Source organism: Cydia amplana, chromosome 7 (assembly GCF_948474715.1).
Source record: "Cydia amplana chromosome 7, ilCydAmpl1.1, whole genome shotgun sequence".
Taxonomy (NCBI): Eukaryota; Metazoa; Arthropoda; class Insecta; order Lepidoptera; family Tortricidae; genus Cydia; species Cydia amplana.
The window spans coordinates 3,973,073-3,986,992 of NC_086075.1; the positions used below are offsets into that span (position 1 = coordinate 3,973,073).

Below are 13,920 nucleotides of genomic sequence, written 5' to 3' on the forward strand. Positions count from 1 at the left end.
ATGGAGATGACACCTGTCACCGTATAATACATCGTGTTTGATGAAGATCAAATCCATCGCACGCGTCCGCGCCAGAGGGCTCATTTAGAATTTAGACGGCACGCGAACTCGTATACGATTTTAGTTACATTGCGGACCATTGAGGTTACATCAATTCAACTAACCGATCAAATGGCGCCATGTAATGATGAAACTCGCATGTGACTTCTCGCACCGTCTAAATGCCTGAAGGCCGATTTAGACGGCGCGCGAACAAACAATACAAAGATGAGATATTCTTCATTAGAACTGTCCATAACGAATTCTTTATCTCATACATTTATACAACATGGGCATCTTTCAGTAGAAAGTTGATCTGCTTTGACGGCAGATAATGAAGTCTTTATGTTGAAACACTGCTTTGAACTTTCGCTCTAAAACGTGCACCATGAATAACACTGTGTAACCCCTTCAGTCTTATTCCTTGGAAATACAGATCATTATCGATTGACAGCCACCAGGTTGGGATAACCACTTGAACCGTCGCTATAGACCTTTTACGGTTATCAGTCTAAATTATTTATTACTAATGGAACTCTTGAACTTGAGGCACTTCTTTTTTTTACGGTCGAGAGTAACCTTTCTATTTCCCATACCAATGTGGATCCACTTGACTTTAAGTTTAGTGGGGTTTTTTGCAACTGTTTGAGTGTGGCAGTGTTAATGGTTGGGAGTTTTTGACGTTTGTGTGGTCGGTAATGTAGGTATATTGTTTCGATTGGTTTCCCAAAAATAGTTAATTAAGTTCGGTAATCAAAAAACTAAATAATTTACTGTAGCGTAGTGTAGCATTAGGTTCTGCAACGTATAACTGTACTGTACTGTGGTCTATAACTGTCGCTATCCTCACGAGTATGAAATAAGGTATAGTTTGTCAATGGACTGTCTCATTTCAAACATAGACAGAGAGAATCATACTATCTTTGTCTTACCCTAGTACTAGCACCCAAAAGATTTTTTTGTTCTTATTTACTGACAAATTTGGTTTGACCAACCAACTATACTTACATTACTTCTTTGACAGTCGACAGCTGTCAAAAAGTATAAGGAACAAAACGGAACATGAATAATATGTTCCGTTTTGTTTTGGTCACGTCAAACGGACATCGTTTTCGAGGTACATTACCTACAAGGTACCGATTTTCGAACAATTCAAACATAGCTAACCCGTGATTTTTCTGCCGCCTTTTTCTACTGACAAGATTTGCTTGACCAACTATAATAGTAAAGTAACCTGAAGGTTTAACCCCATCAATCGATGTGCTGTGTACCCCGTAATCATCCATCATGACCCATCATAGCTACAAACAACATTATTGGATTAAAACTCACAAGTCACGTCACCCATGACGATGACGTAGCATAAACAGCCCATCTTTCTATTAGCGTCCAAACACGGCTATTAAGCTTTTATAAAACGTTTAGTGACAAAACACGTCACGATTTGTGTCTTTCTAATCCTAATTCACCAATCATAATTTTTATCGATAACTGTTAGTTAGTCTTCATCGTTTCGTTATTTTGACGTGTGTTGTTGTTTTATTATAAGCTCTTTGGATTTGTTTTATTATTAACAAAGTTTATTTTACTTGGCTTAGGTATACTCGCAGTAGAAGTTTTATCTCGTAATTACTGTAATGCTAACGATAAATCATAAGTAGCTTAGTTTGTCATCTTTGGTTTTTAATTAGTGCGTCTCATCACATTGAAACTATAATTATCATATATGTATTATCAGCCACAAAACGATAAGTACAGCTCATGGGAGTTCCTCAAGGAGCTACACTAAGGCCGCCTTTCCATTGACGCGGAGATGAGAGGAGACTTGTGGGAATCAACCAATAGCATTGGTTGATCACATCTCTTCTCCGCTGGGCTGGATTGCAAGAAATGGAATTGGTTCAGTCAGTGGAAAGGCACCCTAACACCGACATACAAGGTAAACAGGAACCACAAAGTGAATTACTTACATCGCGATGCAATGTTACGGGACAGTTGCTTTAAGATCCCTTTTTGTACACACCAACACAAAGGAAGCTGTATCCTTAACGATTTTGATAAAAAGTGAAACGAGAGCGTGAGGAGGAATGCGGAGACGCTACCCGATTATTTCGGTCATTATGGTTATATTATTATTGTCAGATTACGATACTCACTAACTTCGACACACTACAAGACAAGCGCAAAATTGTACGAATCATGCACTTCGCTGTCATTTTTTACAACAACCTTTGCTATGTTTGAATTATATTTATTGATGATCCATTTATGTCTGACATAATATGAGTATTATTTTTTAAATCTCTTCCTTACAATTCGGATATAAACTCCATCTAGTAGGTAGGTAAGAGATCTGTGAACGTGTGTGTAATCAAGAAAACGTATAAATCACACTTTAGACCCCTTTACGAGTTTTAAGCCGATTTGTGGGGACGAGAACATAATAAAGAAATAAATAAAATAGCCTTTTATTTCGACCAATTTTTTTTTTTTATTGTAGTTTTGTCACATTGCTTATTGAATATTTGTCAAAATAGACAAGTTAAACATATTTAGTACATTATTTAAATTTATATTTAGATTAAATTAAATTTGATTGTCATTTATCAAATCAGTTCATAGTTGACATCGGTCGACTTGCCTCCCGGCAAGCCTCCCTCCCGGGGGGGGGGGGGGGGGGGGACGAGAACATACCAAAGATTAAACCAAGTTTCTAAGTTAACATAATAATCGTGTGACTGACAAATCCTCAATAATAGTAAATTATTAAGAAACCATATCGGAGGCAGTAAAAACTTAAATATTAACTAGTTTCTTGTAGCCTACTACCAATTCCAGTAGATGGCGCTTATCCCGCATGAACGTAATGCTGAATCGCGCAATAGTGCGTTTTAATAAAAAGTCAATCATAGTTTTACTATAATCCAGCCATAAATGGACTTGAAAAATATTATTTCGATTTTTTCTACAAAATAGTGTGTAGTGTAGGTACATTGAAAGTTGCAAGTTTCCAAAAAGTTAAGATCTCGGAAATTACAGAAAATTTTCACAGGACACAAACTTTTGTTTTGAAAATAGAAAATTTCATCATACAAAAATATTACAAGTTTCTTAGCATCCAAAAAATTATCAATAAATAGATACACGTCTAAAGTTTATCTATTTTTAAACGTCTAAAATGTGCTGCGGCTATCTGTATACTAATCCCACTTATAACTCTTTCAATTACCAAGTTTATAAGCACATACATAGGTACTCAACTATCCCGTAGGCATCCAGGAACCGATTTAAAATTTAAAAGCCTTGATGAGGTTTTCACCCTAAGTAGATCCTGATATTCCAGATCAGTATCGAATATCAAACAACGCATAACATTAGCCCTAGCAAACCATTTTAATGTGATCTTTGAATCAGCACAGTTGTTACACAAATAGAGGTCATACTAAACTCGGTTCTCTGAGACTAATGCTGAATAAACAAGCACACAGAACTGTTTCTGGCCAATAACGTAAGATTACATAATATTTATAATCAGATTGATTATATCGCCGATAAATTGACCAATTTGAACCCAATATAATGGCTGCTTCCCTTACATATTCATAGTGTACAAAAAATAGGATGCTGGGGTTTTGGGATGGAATAATCAGCTCAGACTCGTCCAGATCAGAGCGTCAATTATATTATTATTCTGTTTTTTCTAAATTTATAATAATGTGATATCACCCATTTAAGACAATTAAGTTTAATAGGGATGCCCAAACGATCCTTAGTCGATTAATAAGCCTTCGACTCCAAGAATAATAACAAATGACGATGTAAAGTCGATCATCCATAACACCATTATTGTTCAACTTCAACTTCAACTTCAACATTTATTCAGCAAATAGGCCACAAGGGCACTTTTACACGTCAACATTGAATTTACATACAAGCAAAATAATAATAATAATACATCAACAATTATTAAATACAACTACAACTACCAAATCAAACTAACGTAATACAATTACTTAGAGATGTATAAGGTCTCTTAATGTCGAATTACATAAAAAAACTATAATAATAATTTTAAAATAAAAACAAAACAGATACATGGAAAAAAAATTTAAACTTATTTAGAGGTGTAAATGTCTCTAAGTGTCAGAACTAAAAAATAACATAGTTTATCATATTATCCTTAGAGATGTATAGGGTCTCCAAGATTCAGAATCCTGTATGATTAACACATTACGAGAAAAGAAAAAAAAACATACGAGAACCGAATGAGGCGTCTCACTGCAATTAAATTAAAAAATAAAGTTACTAAATATATTCGTGTTAGCTTAAACAGACCCGTCTCCACAAACAGTTGTTAAAACACAAATACAGGTAATTAATAAAGGTAGGTATATATGTTACAGTTACGTTAGATCTCGGGGTTAGACCGCGGTAACTCAAGACGATGGGAAATAATAACTAGATACGCTCTCGTCATGTGATTGTTGGAGCCTGTAGAACAACGTCATACAATCTATGACTAGCGGCTGTATTCGAACTTTAAGATACGTCAAATACTAGAGATTGAAACGATATGGATTGGATATGTCAGTGTCAAGTGTCAAAAGTGACGCGTTTGTATGAAGAAATTATTCCACTTTTTTAGCGCTTTTGCAGGTATCGTTGGTCAAATATATTGAACTTATGGTTAGTCACATAATATGAGCATATTAATTAGAAAATTGCTAAGCAATGAGGCAGCAGTCGTCAACCTGTTTGCAGATTTGTCGACTTAAACACACCGTAGGTGTACTTATAGCACTAAAAGAAATTTAACGTGATAAAAATTATAATGCTTCGAAAAATTATAAAAATTATATATTCTTTTAAACAGAAATAGATAAAATATTGTTTTCATTTCTATTATGTTTAGAGTCCTTGGTATCCTTGGTAATACTTGGTATTTTCGTGCGTATAAGTCTTAATCAATTCCTAGGTATTCAAAATGAAAACTTTGCGTTAAACATAACCAACATTAAGAGACAAAATATCAGTTCTAAACTGACATAATTACCATCTCATGTAATTATGTCAGTTTAGAACTGATATTTTGTCTATTTCATCTCATATTAAATTTATTCTGTAAGTATGTTAAATTTATTGGATAATATATAAATATGTAATATAAACGATTTCAATAAAGTACAACCCTCAAACGCGGTCAACATTACATGCGTTGTAATTTAATTCTAAATTACGAGCGGTTATTTCAGTCCGCCATTTCCGATCCGATCGATAATTTAACAAAATCGGGTTAATTCCTGGATCGGTTGCGCAAACGCACATTTTATTCTGGATCGTTGTTACTAAAGCTTAGCGAGCGAGCGAAAAATATATTTTTTTATTTTTAATTATATATTTTGGCTGATTAGGTGTCGATGTTTTCTATGGGATAGTTTTTATTTCACTTAAGTACCTGTACCTACACGTTTATTATAAGAAATGAATATGTAGGTCTTACGAACAACGTTTACTACATATGTATAAAAGTCCAACGCTGTATAGTAAAAATTGACAGCCTTATAATATTTAAAACTTTCGCGTTTTGAACACATTAACTCACATTTATAGATATGGGACATAAAGACCGGGGGCACGTCGGTAAATAAAGGTAATAAAATAAATTTCGCGATAGACCGTCTATAAATGTGAGTTAATATGTTGCCAGCCTTACATTAACATTCAGTATTTATGTTATGCGATAGCTACCTTTCTCAATACGAGTCTTGACTTGAGACTACTTTTCTACGTTAAGAAATTATCTACATAAATGGCTTATTTTACTCCCCTGCATCCGTAGAATAGAATAGAATAGAATTTATTCGTAAGCACAGACAATACATAATATGAAAGAAAACACAAAATAAGATTAAAGTGCCACGAAATGGCCTCATCTCAGCATGTTGCCGTACGGTCAGCAGGCTCATATTTATGTAAATATTCCGACCACATTCCCACGAGTTCGAGAATACGGGTGTAGTTTGACAGCTCGTTTGTTTTGCCGACTGTACCACGTGTTTACGGTAACGGGAAATGTTTATTATACACTTGTACAGTCGGAGCATAAATAGAAAGGCACGTGCGTGTACTACATTTTTGGGAATGAAAAATATATAATGGAATTTAAAACTTGCACTTACTGAGCAGAAAAACAGTCTTATACGAGGGGTGTTCAAAATATTCTCGGTATGAGAATGAAAACAAACAAGTACGAAAAGTTTGATATTTTTATTTTTCAATATACTCCCCCCCTATGTTCATACACTTAAAAGATCGATCAATTATTTTTTTTAATCCTGCATAAAAATATTTTTTATCTTTGGTGTAAAAATGCTCCTCCACTGCCGCCTTCAATGCTTCATCATCGGAAAATTTATTTCCACGCAGATCCTTTTTAAGATTGGGGAACAAAAAGAAGTCGCTGGGGGCTAAGTCCGGACTATACGGTGGGTGAGTAACAGTTTCAAACCCACATTCAACAATAGCTGCCTTGGCAATATGAGCAGTATGGACGGGGGCGTTGTCATGCAGAAGCATAACACCTTTGGTTAACTTTCCTCGCCTCTTTTCTTTGATTGCATCCTTTAATTGACGTAGAATGTTAGCGTAGTACTGTCCTGTGATATTTACACCTTTTTCTTTATAATCGATTAGTAATACTCCTTCACAATCCCAAAATATCGTGGCCATGACCTTGCCAGCTGAAGGGATGACCTTCAACTTCTTGGGATGAGCTGAACCCTTAATGTGCCACTGCATGGACTCTTGTTTACTCTCTGGGTCATAATGATGAACCCAGGTTTCATCTCCAGTAACTATTCTTTGCAGCACCTCATCAGGATTTTCACCGCACAGGTCAATAAAATCGGAACAACAAGCTACACGCATGTCTTTTTGAAGCCGAGTCAGCATTCGCGGAACCCATCTTGCACTTACTTTTGACATATTAAGATGGTCATGTATAATATCATGTACGGTACCAATAGAGAGATTGGTTACTTGTGCTATAGATTTTACCTTCACTCGACCATCTTCCAATATAAGTTTTTCCACTTTATCAATATTTTCTTGTGAAGTAGCTACTACAGGCCGGCCAGGTCTAGGGTCATCTTCAATACTCTCCCTTCCGCGTTTAAACTCGCTTGACCACTTTTGAATGGTAGATAAAGAAGGAGCAGACTCACGGTAAACACAATCCATTTCCTCTTTTATGGTTTTTTGATTTTTACCCTGTTTTGTCAAGAATTTTATCACGCATCGATGTTCTAATTTAGTTAACATTGTCAATTCCCACATGATGTTCATGTTTGTTCAGCAATTGCAGAAAAACAAAAGAACATCTCGGTTCGAATTATACTTTTTTTTAATGTCAATGAATAAACCTTAGCGGCCAGTAACGAAAGAAATTTTAGAAGAGGTTGTAAGATATCAATACCGAGAATATTTTGAACGCCCCTCGTATATCTACCTACCTAGGAACGATTTTTTAAACTCGTATATCCAAATCTCCACCTAGTAAGTAAGTAGTTACTTATTATTAATAACACAACGAATTATGTGGGTATGTACCTGAACAAATAGAGCTCTAGATCACAGTTATTTATATGTAATTAATTACCAAACCATTACGTCACAATGCAGATTGCGTGCGTTTTGCACTCCTTTATTCCTTTTTTCCTTTCCTTTTCCTTTATTTTTTTATAACGGCTCTCCCACTATCATATTTGTTATATAAAGGACAAAAAAAATATGTGAACCGACCGCGTATTAAATAAGCACACAACGTTTGTTTGTCTTACTGCCATTTCTGGGTACCGCCTTGAGACCACAATTTCACGCCTGTAAAGGTCAACGTTTTTAAGTGCCATAAATCATTACTGAGAAGTCATTTTTAAGATTCAGACCCGTGGCTTTAAAAATATATTGCTTCTGATAAATTCAGCTGCAAGCCATGATGATATTTACAAACATGTTTTTAAGATGTCTGAGTGTTACTAATAACTCTTTTGACGATGAGATGAGATGTCTGAAATGTAAGACATCTTAGTCTGCTGAAAATTTTCCTTAGCGACTTTTGCCGTAACAAAAGTATTAAGCAGATAGAATTGTCAAAACTAAAAATGATCGGATAATTTCACCGTTTTTTCAAGTATTAGACAAAGACCCGGTGGGCTTTCAAGGTCAGTAACTTCATTTCGTCACTATTAACATATAAAAAACCGGCGGAATGTACCAATTAATGGGCTAAGTACCTATGAAAAATTCCGCGGAACATTCTAACATTACTTATACCTACAGCAGCTATTGTATTACATATATATAGAAATTAATTAGCTAATCCTATTTACCTTCATGTTATGTATTTAGGTCAATATAGCCCCTTTGTACGTTATGAGAGGTGGAGAGGTGACAGGACAGTAACATGTAACATAACATCTCTGTGATCTCTAATGACTTTCATATTAATTGTCATCGTGACAAGGGACAAAGCATGGACAAAGAGACCCAACCTACAGTTCGAATTGGTTGTCTGTACAGTTTCCAATTATCATAATCAAAGCATTAAGGGTCTTCCCAGTAGCGACGTGTTATTTAATAACGAGAGGCATGTCACTGACGTGCCGGGTGGAATGTGGTCCTGGCATGTCGTTAACTCATTATAGTCATTATCTAAGAACTTAGAGAAATGTTACTTTTGCTTCCCTGCCTCTTCCTACTGTTTTACTGGATTCTTAGACAGTTATTTTTATATTACCGCGATAACAGTAGAAATAACTGGATTTTTCGAAGGTCGTTTTCTACATGTGTTAGATGAATATGTTATTATCACATACTTAATATGTATAAGAAAAAAGCGCGTGGCCTAGCGGTAAGAGCGTGGCGTGCGACTTGCAATCCGAAGGTCGCGGGTTCAAACCCCGGCTCGTACCAATGAGGTTTTCGGAACATGTACGAAATATCATTAGATATTTACCAGTCGCTTTTCGGTGAAGGAAAACATCGTGAGGAAACCGGACTAATCCCAATAAGGCCTAGTTTACCCTCTGGGTTGGAAGGTCAGATGGCAGTCGCTTTCGTAAAAACTAGTGCCTATGCCAATTCCTGGGATTAGTTGCCAAGCGGACCCCAGGCTCCCATGAGCCGTGGCAAAATGCCGGGACAACGCGAGGAAGTAAGAGAAATAACACTTATTTAGGTACCTACTTAAATATTTCTATATCACTAGGTATTTATCTTATTTGAACCCAACATGCCATAAGAATATTTTTTATCCGCAAATTTTTTACAGATTTCTTAACCTTTTAACCGCCGTAGTCTGATATATTAGACTCACAATATCCGGCTAATTTCGCCGCAGTCGGATACATAAGACAAAACTTCGTGTAGGTAACTTCGTACCAGCGGATACACGAGCACGCTTGACAAAAAATTCTAAGCGATTAAAAGGTTAAAGGAATGTTGATTATCTATGATTCTCCAGCAATGTCAGGAACTGTCGTTTCATTGATTAGTGCACTCGGAACAACGAATCGATTATCCACTTAGCTTCAAGCAAGCTATGCCTTTAGCTATTAGCTATGTCTCCAGCTATTGTGGGACCAAACAAAACATTTCTTTGTTGCACTTTGTCGCAATCCTATCACAATGCCTGAGCAGTGAAAGGAATCTACTAATGAATCATTGTGTAAATTTATATGAAATCTTAGTAATGAAATTATAAGGAAATTGGATAATTGATACTGTTTCCATTCGCTGATTTTAGTTGGTAATTATTTCCCTGTTTAGCGTAAGAAATTTATAGCTTTTTATACGCCAATGCGATAATGATTATCCAATCGTTCATTCAATAATAGCATGATTGTTGAATTCTACAATTTTGCAATAGACTCATACGAGTTTAATAATGATTTGTTTGATGAGATCTTTAGAAACAATGGCTATTAAAAGATAAAGCAGCTGCTTTACTTTAGAATCTTAATTGGCGAGCACTATACCTATAGTTTCGAGTCTGAATATTGAAATTAATGATATGTACCTACCTATTTATCGGACACAAGATGTCTTGGACATTGCAAGTGTAGAAAATAGTAACTACGACAATTGGGTATATTTAGGTGTAAAAAATGCTGCTAGAAAGAGTAGATATACGATAATATTATTTGTCTAAGGTTCTATAACAAAATGTAAAACAAACTCCTTAATTTCAGTGAACATGAAGACACGTGACCGCGCGCATATCTTAACCGGTCGGTGATGGCGACCGCCGGCATGGCGGCCGCATACCGCGAGGAGCTGCGACCGCAGCACTCGCGCGACAACTCGCGTGACTCCGGCATCTTCCACACCACCAAGGGACTGTGGAACGCACCGGGGGAGAACAACTGCTTCTTGAACAGTGCTGTGCAGGTGAGTGTCTAAAAGTAATGTTCTGGAGGTCCACTATTTATTTAATCGTATGGCGTATATGACAACATACATAATCATTTATACAATAAATAGCTACATAACTATAATTATAAGTCCACATTCAGGGACCCGATCCACGAGACGTTACGAGACGAGATCCACGTCGGATGTTAACTTAAACAGATCTTCCGGGGAGCCTGAGAAAGAGTGTAGAGGGCAACGCCGAATGATGCTGTGCTCTATAGTCTGAGCTTCTTGACCGCAGTCACAGAGAGCAGAGTCTCGCCATCCCCACTTGTCCTAAGTGTAGGTTCACTTACGTGACTTTAACTCACAGACTTGTAAATCAACGCTCTACCATGTGTAGTGTGTACTGTCTACATTGTCTTCAGTTATGTTTCTGTATGTTGGTATATTCCCACCAGATAAAATTGGCAGCCCACTTTTTAATGTATGATTCACCGTTACCATTAGTGATGTGATGACATGGCATCTTCAAAAAAACCGGCCAAGTGCGAGTCGGACTCGCGCACGGAGGGTTCCGCACCATCAACAAAAAATAGAGCAAAACAAGCAAAAAAACGGTCACCCATCCAAGTACTGACCCCGCCCGACGTTGCTTAACTTCGGTCAAAAATCACGTTTGTTGTATGGGAGCCCCACTTAAATCTTTATGGAAAGGGAACGAAGGGCCTTATCGGTCCGAGCGAATATGATCGCCCGCAGATTTGCAAGGTGCTCTAAAGAGGTGAAAGTCACATTGTTTAAGGCGTTTTGCACTTCTCTCTACACCTGCAATCTGTGGGCGCAGTATACGCAACGGGCATATAGGGCCCTTAGGGTCCAGTACAATAATGCGTTCCGGGTGCTGATGGGGCTGCCTCGTTTTTGTAGCGCATCAGGGATGTTCGCGACGGCGCGCGTGGATTGTTTCTATACTACCATGCGTGCGCGCGCAGCATCCCTGGTGCGCCGTGTGCGTGGCAGTCCCAACACCATCCTACGAATGATAGCGGACAGGGTTGACTGTCCCTACTTGTCGCACTGTGAGGGATTGCATTCCCCCATCACTGTTGTGTTGTTTTAAATGTTTGTACCTACTAACCCCCTAGCTTGTAAGCTCTACTAATAAAAATGTGTCCATGTGTTACACGAAATAAAAATATATTCATTTATTTTATTCTGTTTTTAGTATTTGTTGTTATAGCGGCAACAGAAATACATCATCTGTGAAAATTGCAACGGTCTAGCTATCACGGTTCGTGAGATACAGCCTGGTGACAGACGGACGGACGGACGGACGGACGGACGGACAGCGGAGTCTTAGTAATAGGGTCCCGTTTTTACCCTTTGAGTACGGAACCCTAAAAAGAGTATATAGTATAGTATAGTATTGTCGATAGATTTTCTTTTAGCCTAAAGTGCAAAAGTTTTTACCAACATTTTTGTTTCATTAACTTTAAAATATTTACATTTTTCTACTCCAGCACTTAAATGTGTCAATTAAATGACTGACAGTGATATCTAAAGCAATGTCATTTGAATGATTTGTCTATAGGCTCATAAGATGACTGCTAGCAGTGAGTATAATACAACTGCTTTATTTTTTTTAAAGATACAAGTTCCGATCATCTTCTTAATAATCTCTTTTTTTTTAATAATAACTCTTTTTTTTTTTTTTTTGCTGCAGCTGTCATAGAAAAAGTAATGTATGCAACAGCTCATAATTGGTTCTTAAAATTCTCGGGTCTTTTTTTACAAAACTCGACTACGTCTCGTTTTGTAACTTCGACCCTTGAATTTTAAGAACCCTTATTATATCACTGTTGCATAAACTACTATTAATAACGAGGTCATGACACCTACTCTAACCTAAATTTGTGCGAGTAGGCAGGTACTCAAATAGATGGAAAGCAGTGCAACAATTTAATTTAATTACAATCTTGATTGGGCCGACATCTCATGACGAGAGCGGAAATGTAAAAGTACTTATAAATCAGTCTATGTGAACTTCGACTCAAGAAAAGTGTGATAATTAACTTAAATGCACACTTAAAAATAAGTGGAGTATTTTACTTAGTTGGCTTCGTAAGAATCGTAAGAGTATTCGGCAGTAGTATTCACTTATGTTGTTAAACAACCTAGAAAAGTACCTACCTATCGACTTTGCCCATCACGTCATCCTTATCCTTACATCTTTTTAGCTACGCATAAGAACGAAAGAACATGAAAATAAAAGGTTGGTATAGAATGTTTACGCAGCACTCGCAAAATTCTTTGAGGTGTTGATTCAATAAAGCGAATACCTAAAGCCGATGGATTCGCAAACTGTTGGCTCTGGTAATGGGCGCGCGTGGGCGGGACTTGTGTTCACACTTGAAAAGGCACGTACGTGAGCTTACAACGAAAAAGCTTTGGCTAAGTAGCTTAAGTATTGTTGACTTAGATTTATAGTTTTAAAATAATCATGAAGCAGTTCATCCATATGTATATCTTCATGTATAAGACAGGTAATTCATTTATTCAGGGAAGCAATAATTTAAATCTTTAATAACGTAACCTAACAAATTCGATTTAGATTTTATAAACTAGCAAAGTCAACCTAACAAAATTATATTTAGATATTTTAGACTAGCAAAGTCTGAATTTACTAAAAAACTGGTTTCGTTATCTTGAATGTTGTGGAAAAAGTCGTATTTCAGATAAAACTTAAACAAACAACACATTACCGCGAAGCGCTTAAAACTTTAAAGTTTTTACTTTACACCAACACAATCCGTGGACCGGTTTAAAACCTCCAATAATCCGAGGGTAATACTCAGTGATAAATACTGGGATAAATGGTATTAGAGGCGACGATGGGCTTTATTCAAATATCGGGTAAGCCAGTCCCGCTAGAATAAATAATCTTCGATTAACAATCACGATTAATTATCATTGATTACCCACACATGCCTTTGGCAGACCAAAATTATTCAATCTACCCACGTTTGACACTAGTAGAGAAGTCACGATAGAGACAGTGATTGCAAATGTGTACAGACAGATATTTAAATTATGTATGTTTATTTATCATTTAGACGTAACTTGGTTTGTTAAGAATTTAATTACGAGTATTATGAATATTTGATAGACGTATAAAATGTAGGTTTGGTGATGTAATGTGGAAATTAAAACCTAGTGTTTGTTGCATATCGACATGACATGACATCTACATAATATAAAGAAGCGCTTTGGGTAGGTAAGTAAAGTCTATTTTTTTATTCGGTAGACTGAAATGACAGTTAATAGTATGGAATGACATTTCATGTTCATACTATTAACTGTCATTTCAGTCTACCGAATAAAAAAATAGACTTTAGGTACTTAAATACAATAGAAATGATTTCATCATTACCAAATTGAAGTCTCCACTTAGTAGAGTCTATTATCTTT

The 13,920-nt window shown here is 36.5% G+C and overlaps 1 protein-coding gene across 1 annotated transcript in view; it reads left to right on the forward strand.

Moving 5' to 3' along the window:
* The first annotated feature begins 10,317 nt into the window (after nucleotides 1–10,317).
* LOC134649369 (uncharacterized) overlaps nucleotides 10,318–13,920 on the forward strand; it is a 117,655-nt gene continuing 114,052 nt past the window's right edge. The window contains exon 1 of the mRNA XM_063504088.1: nucleotides 10,318–10,485. Within this exon, the coding sequence (XP_063360158.1) occupies nucleotides 10,333–10,485 (153 nt within the window). The 5' untranslated portion in view covers nucleotides 10,318–10,332. The remainder of the gene's footprint in view (nucleotides 10,486–13,920) is intronic.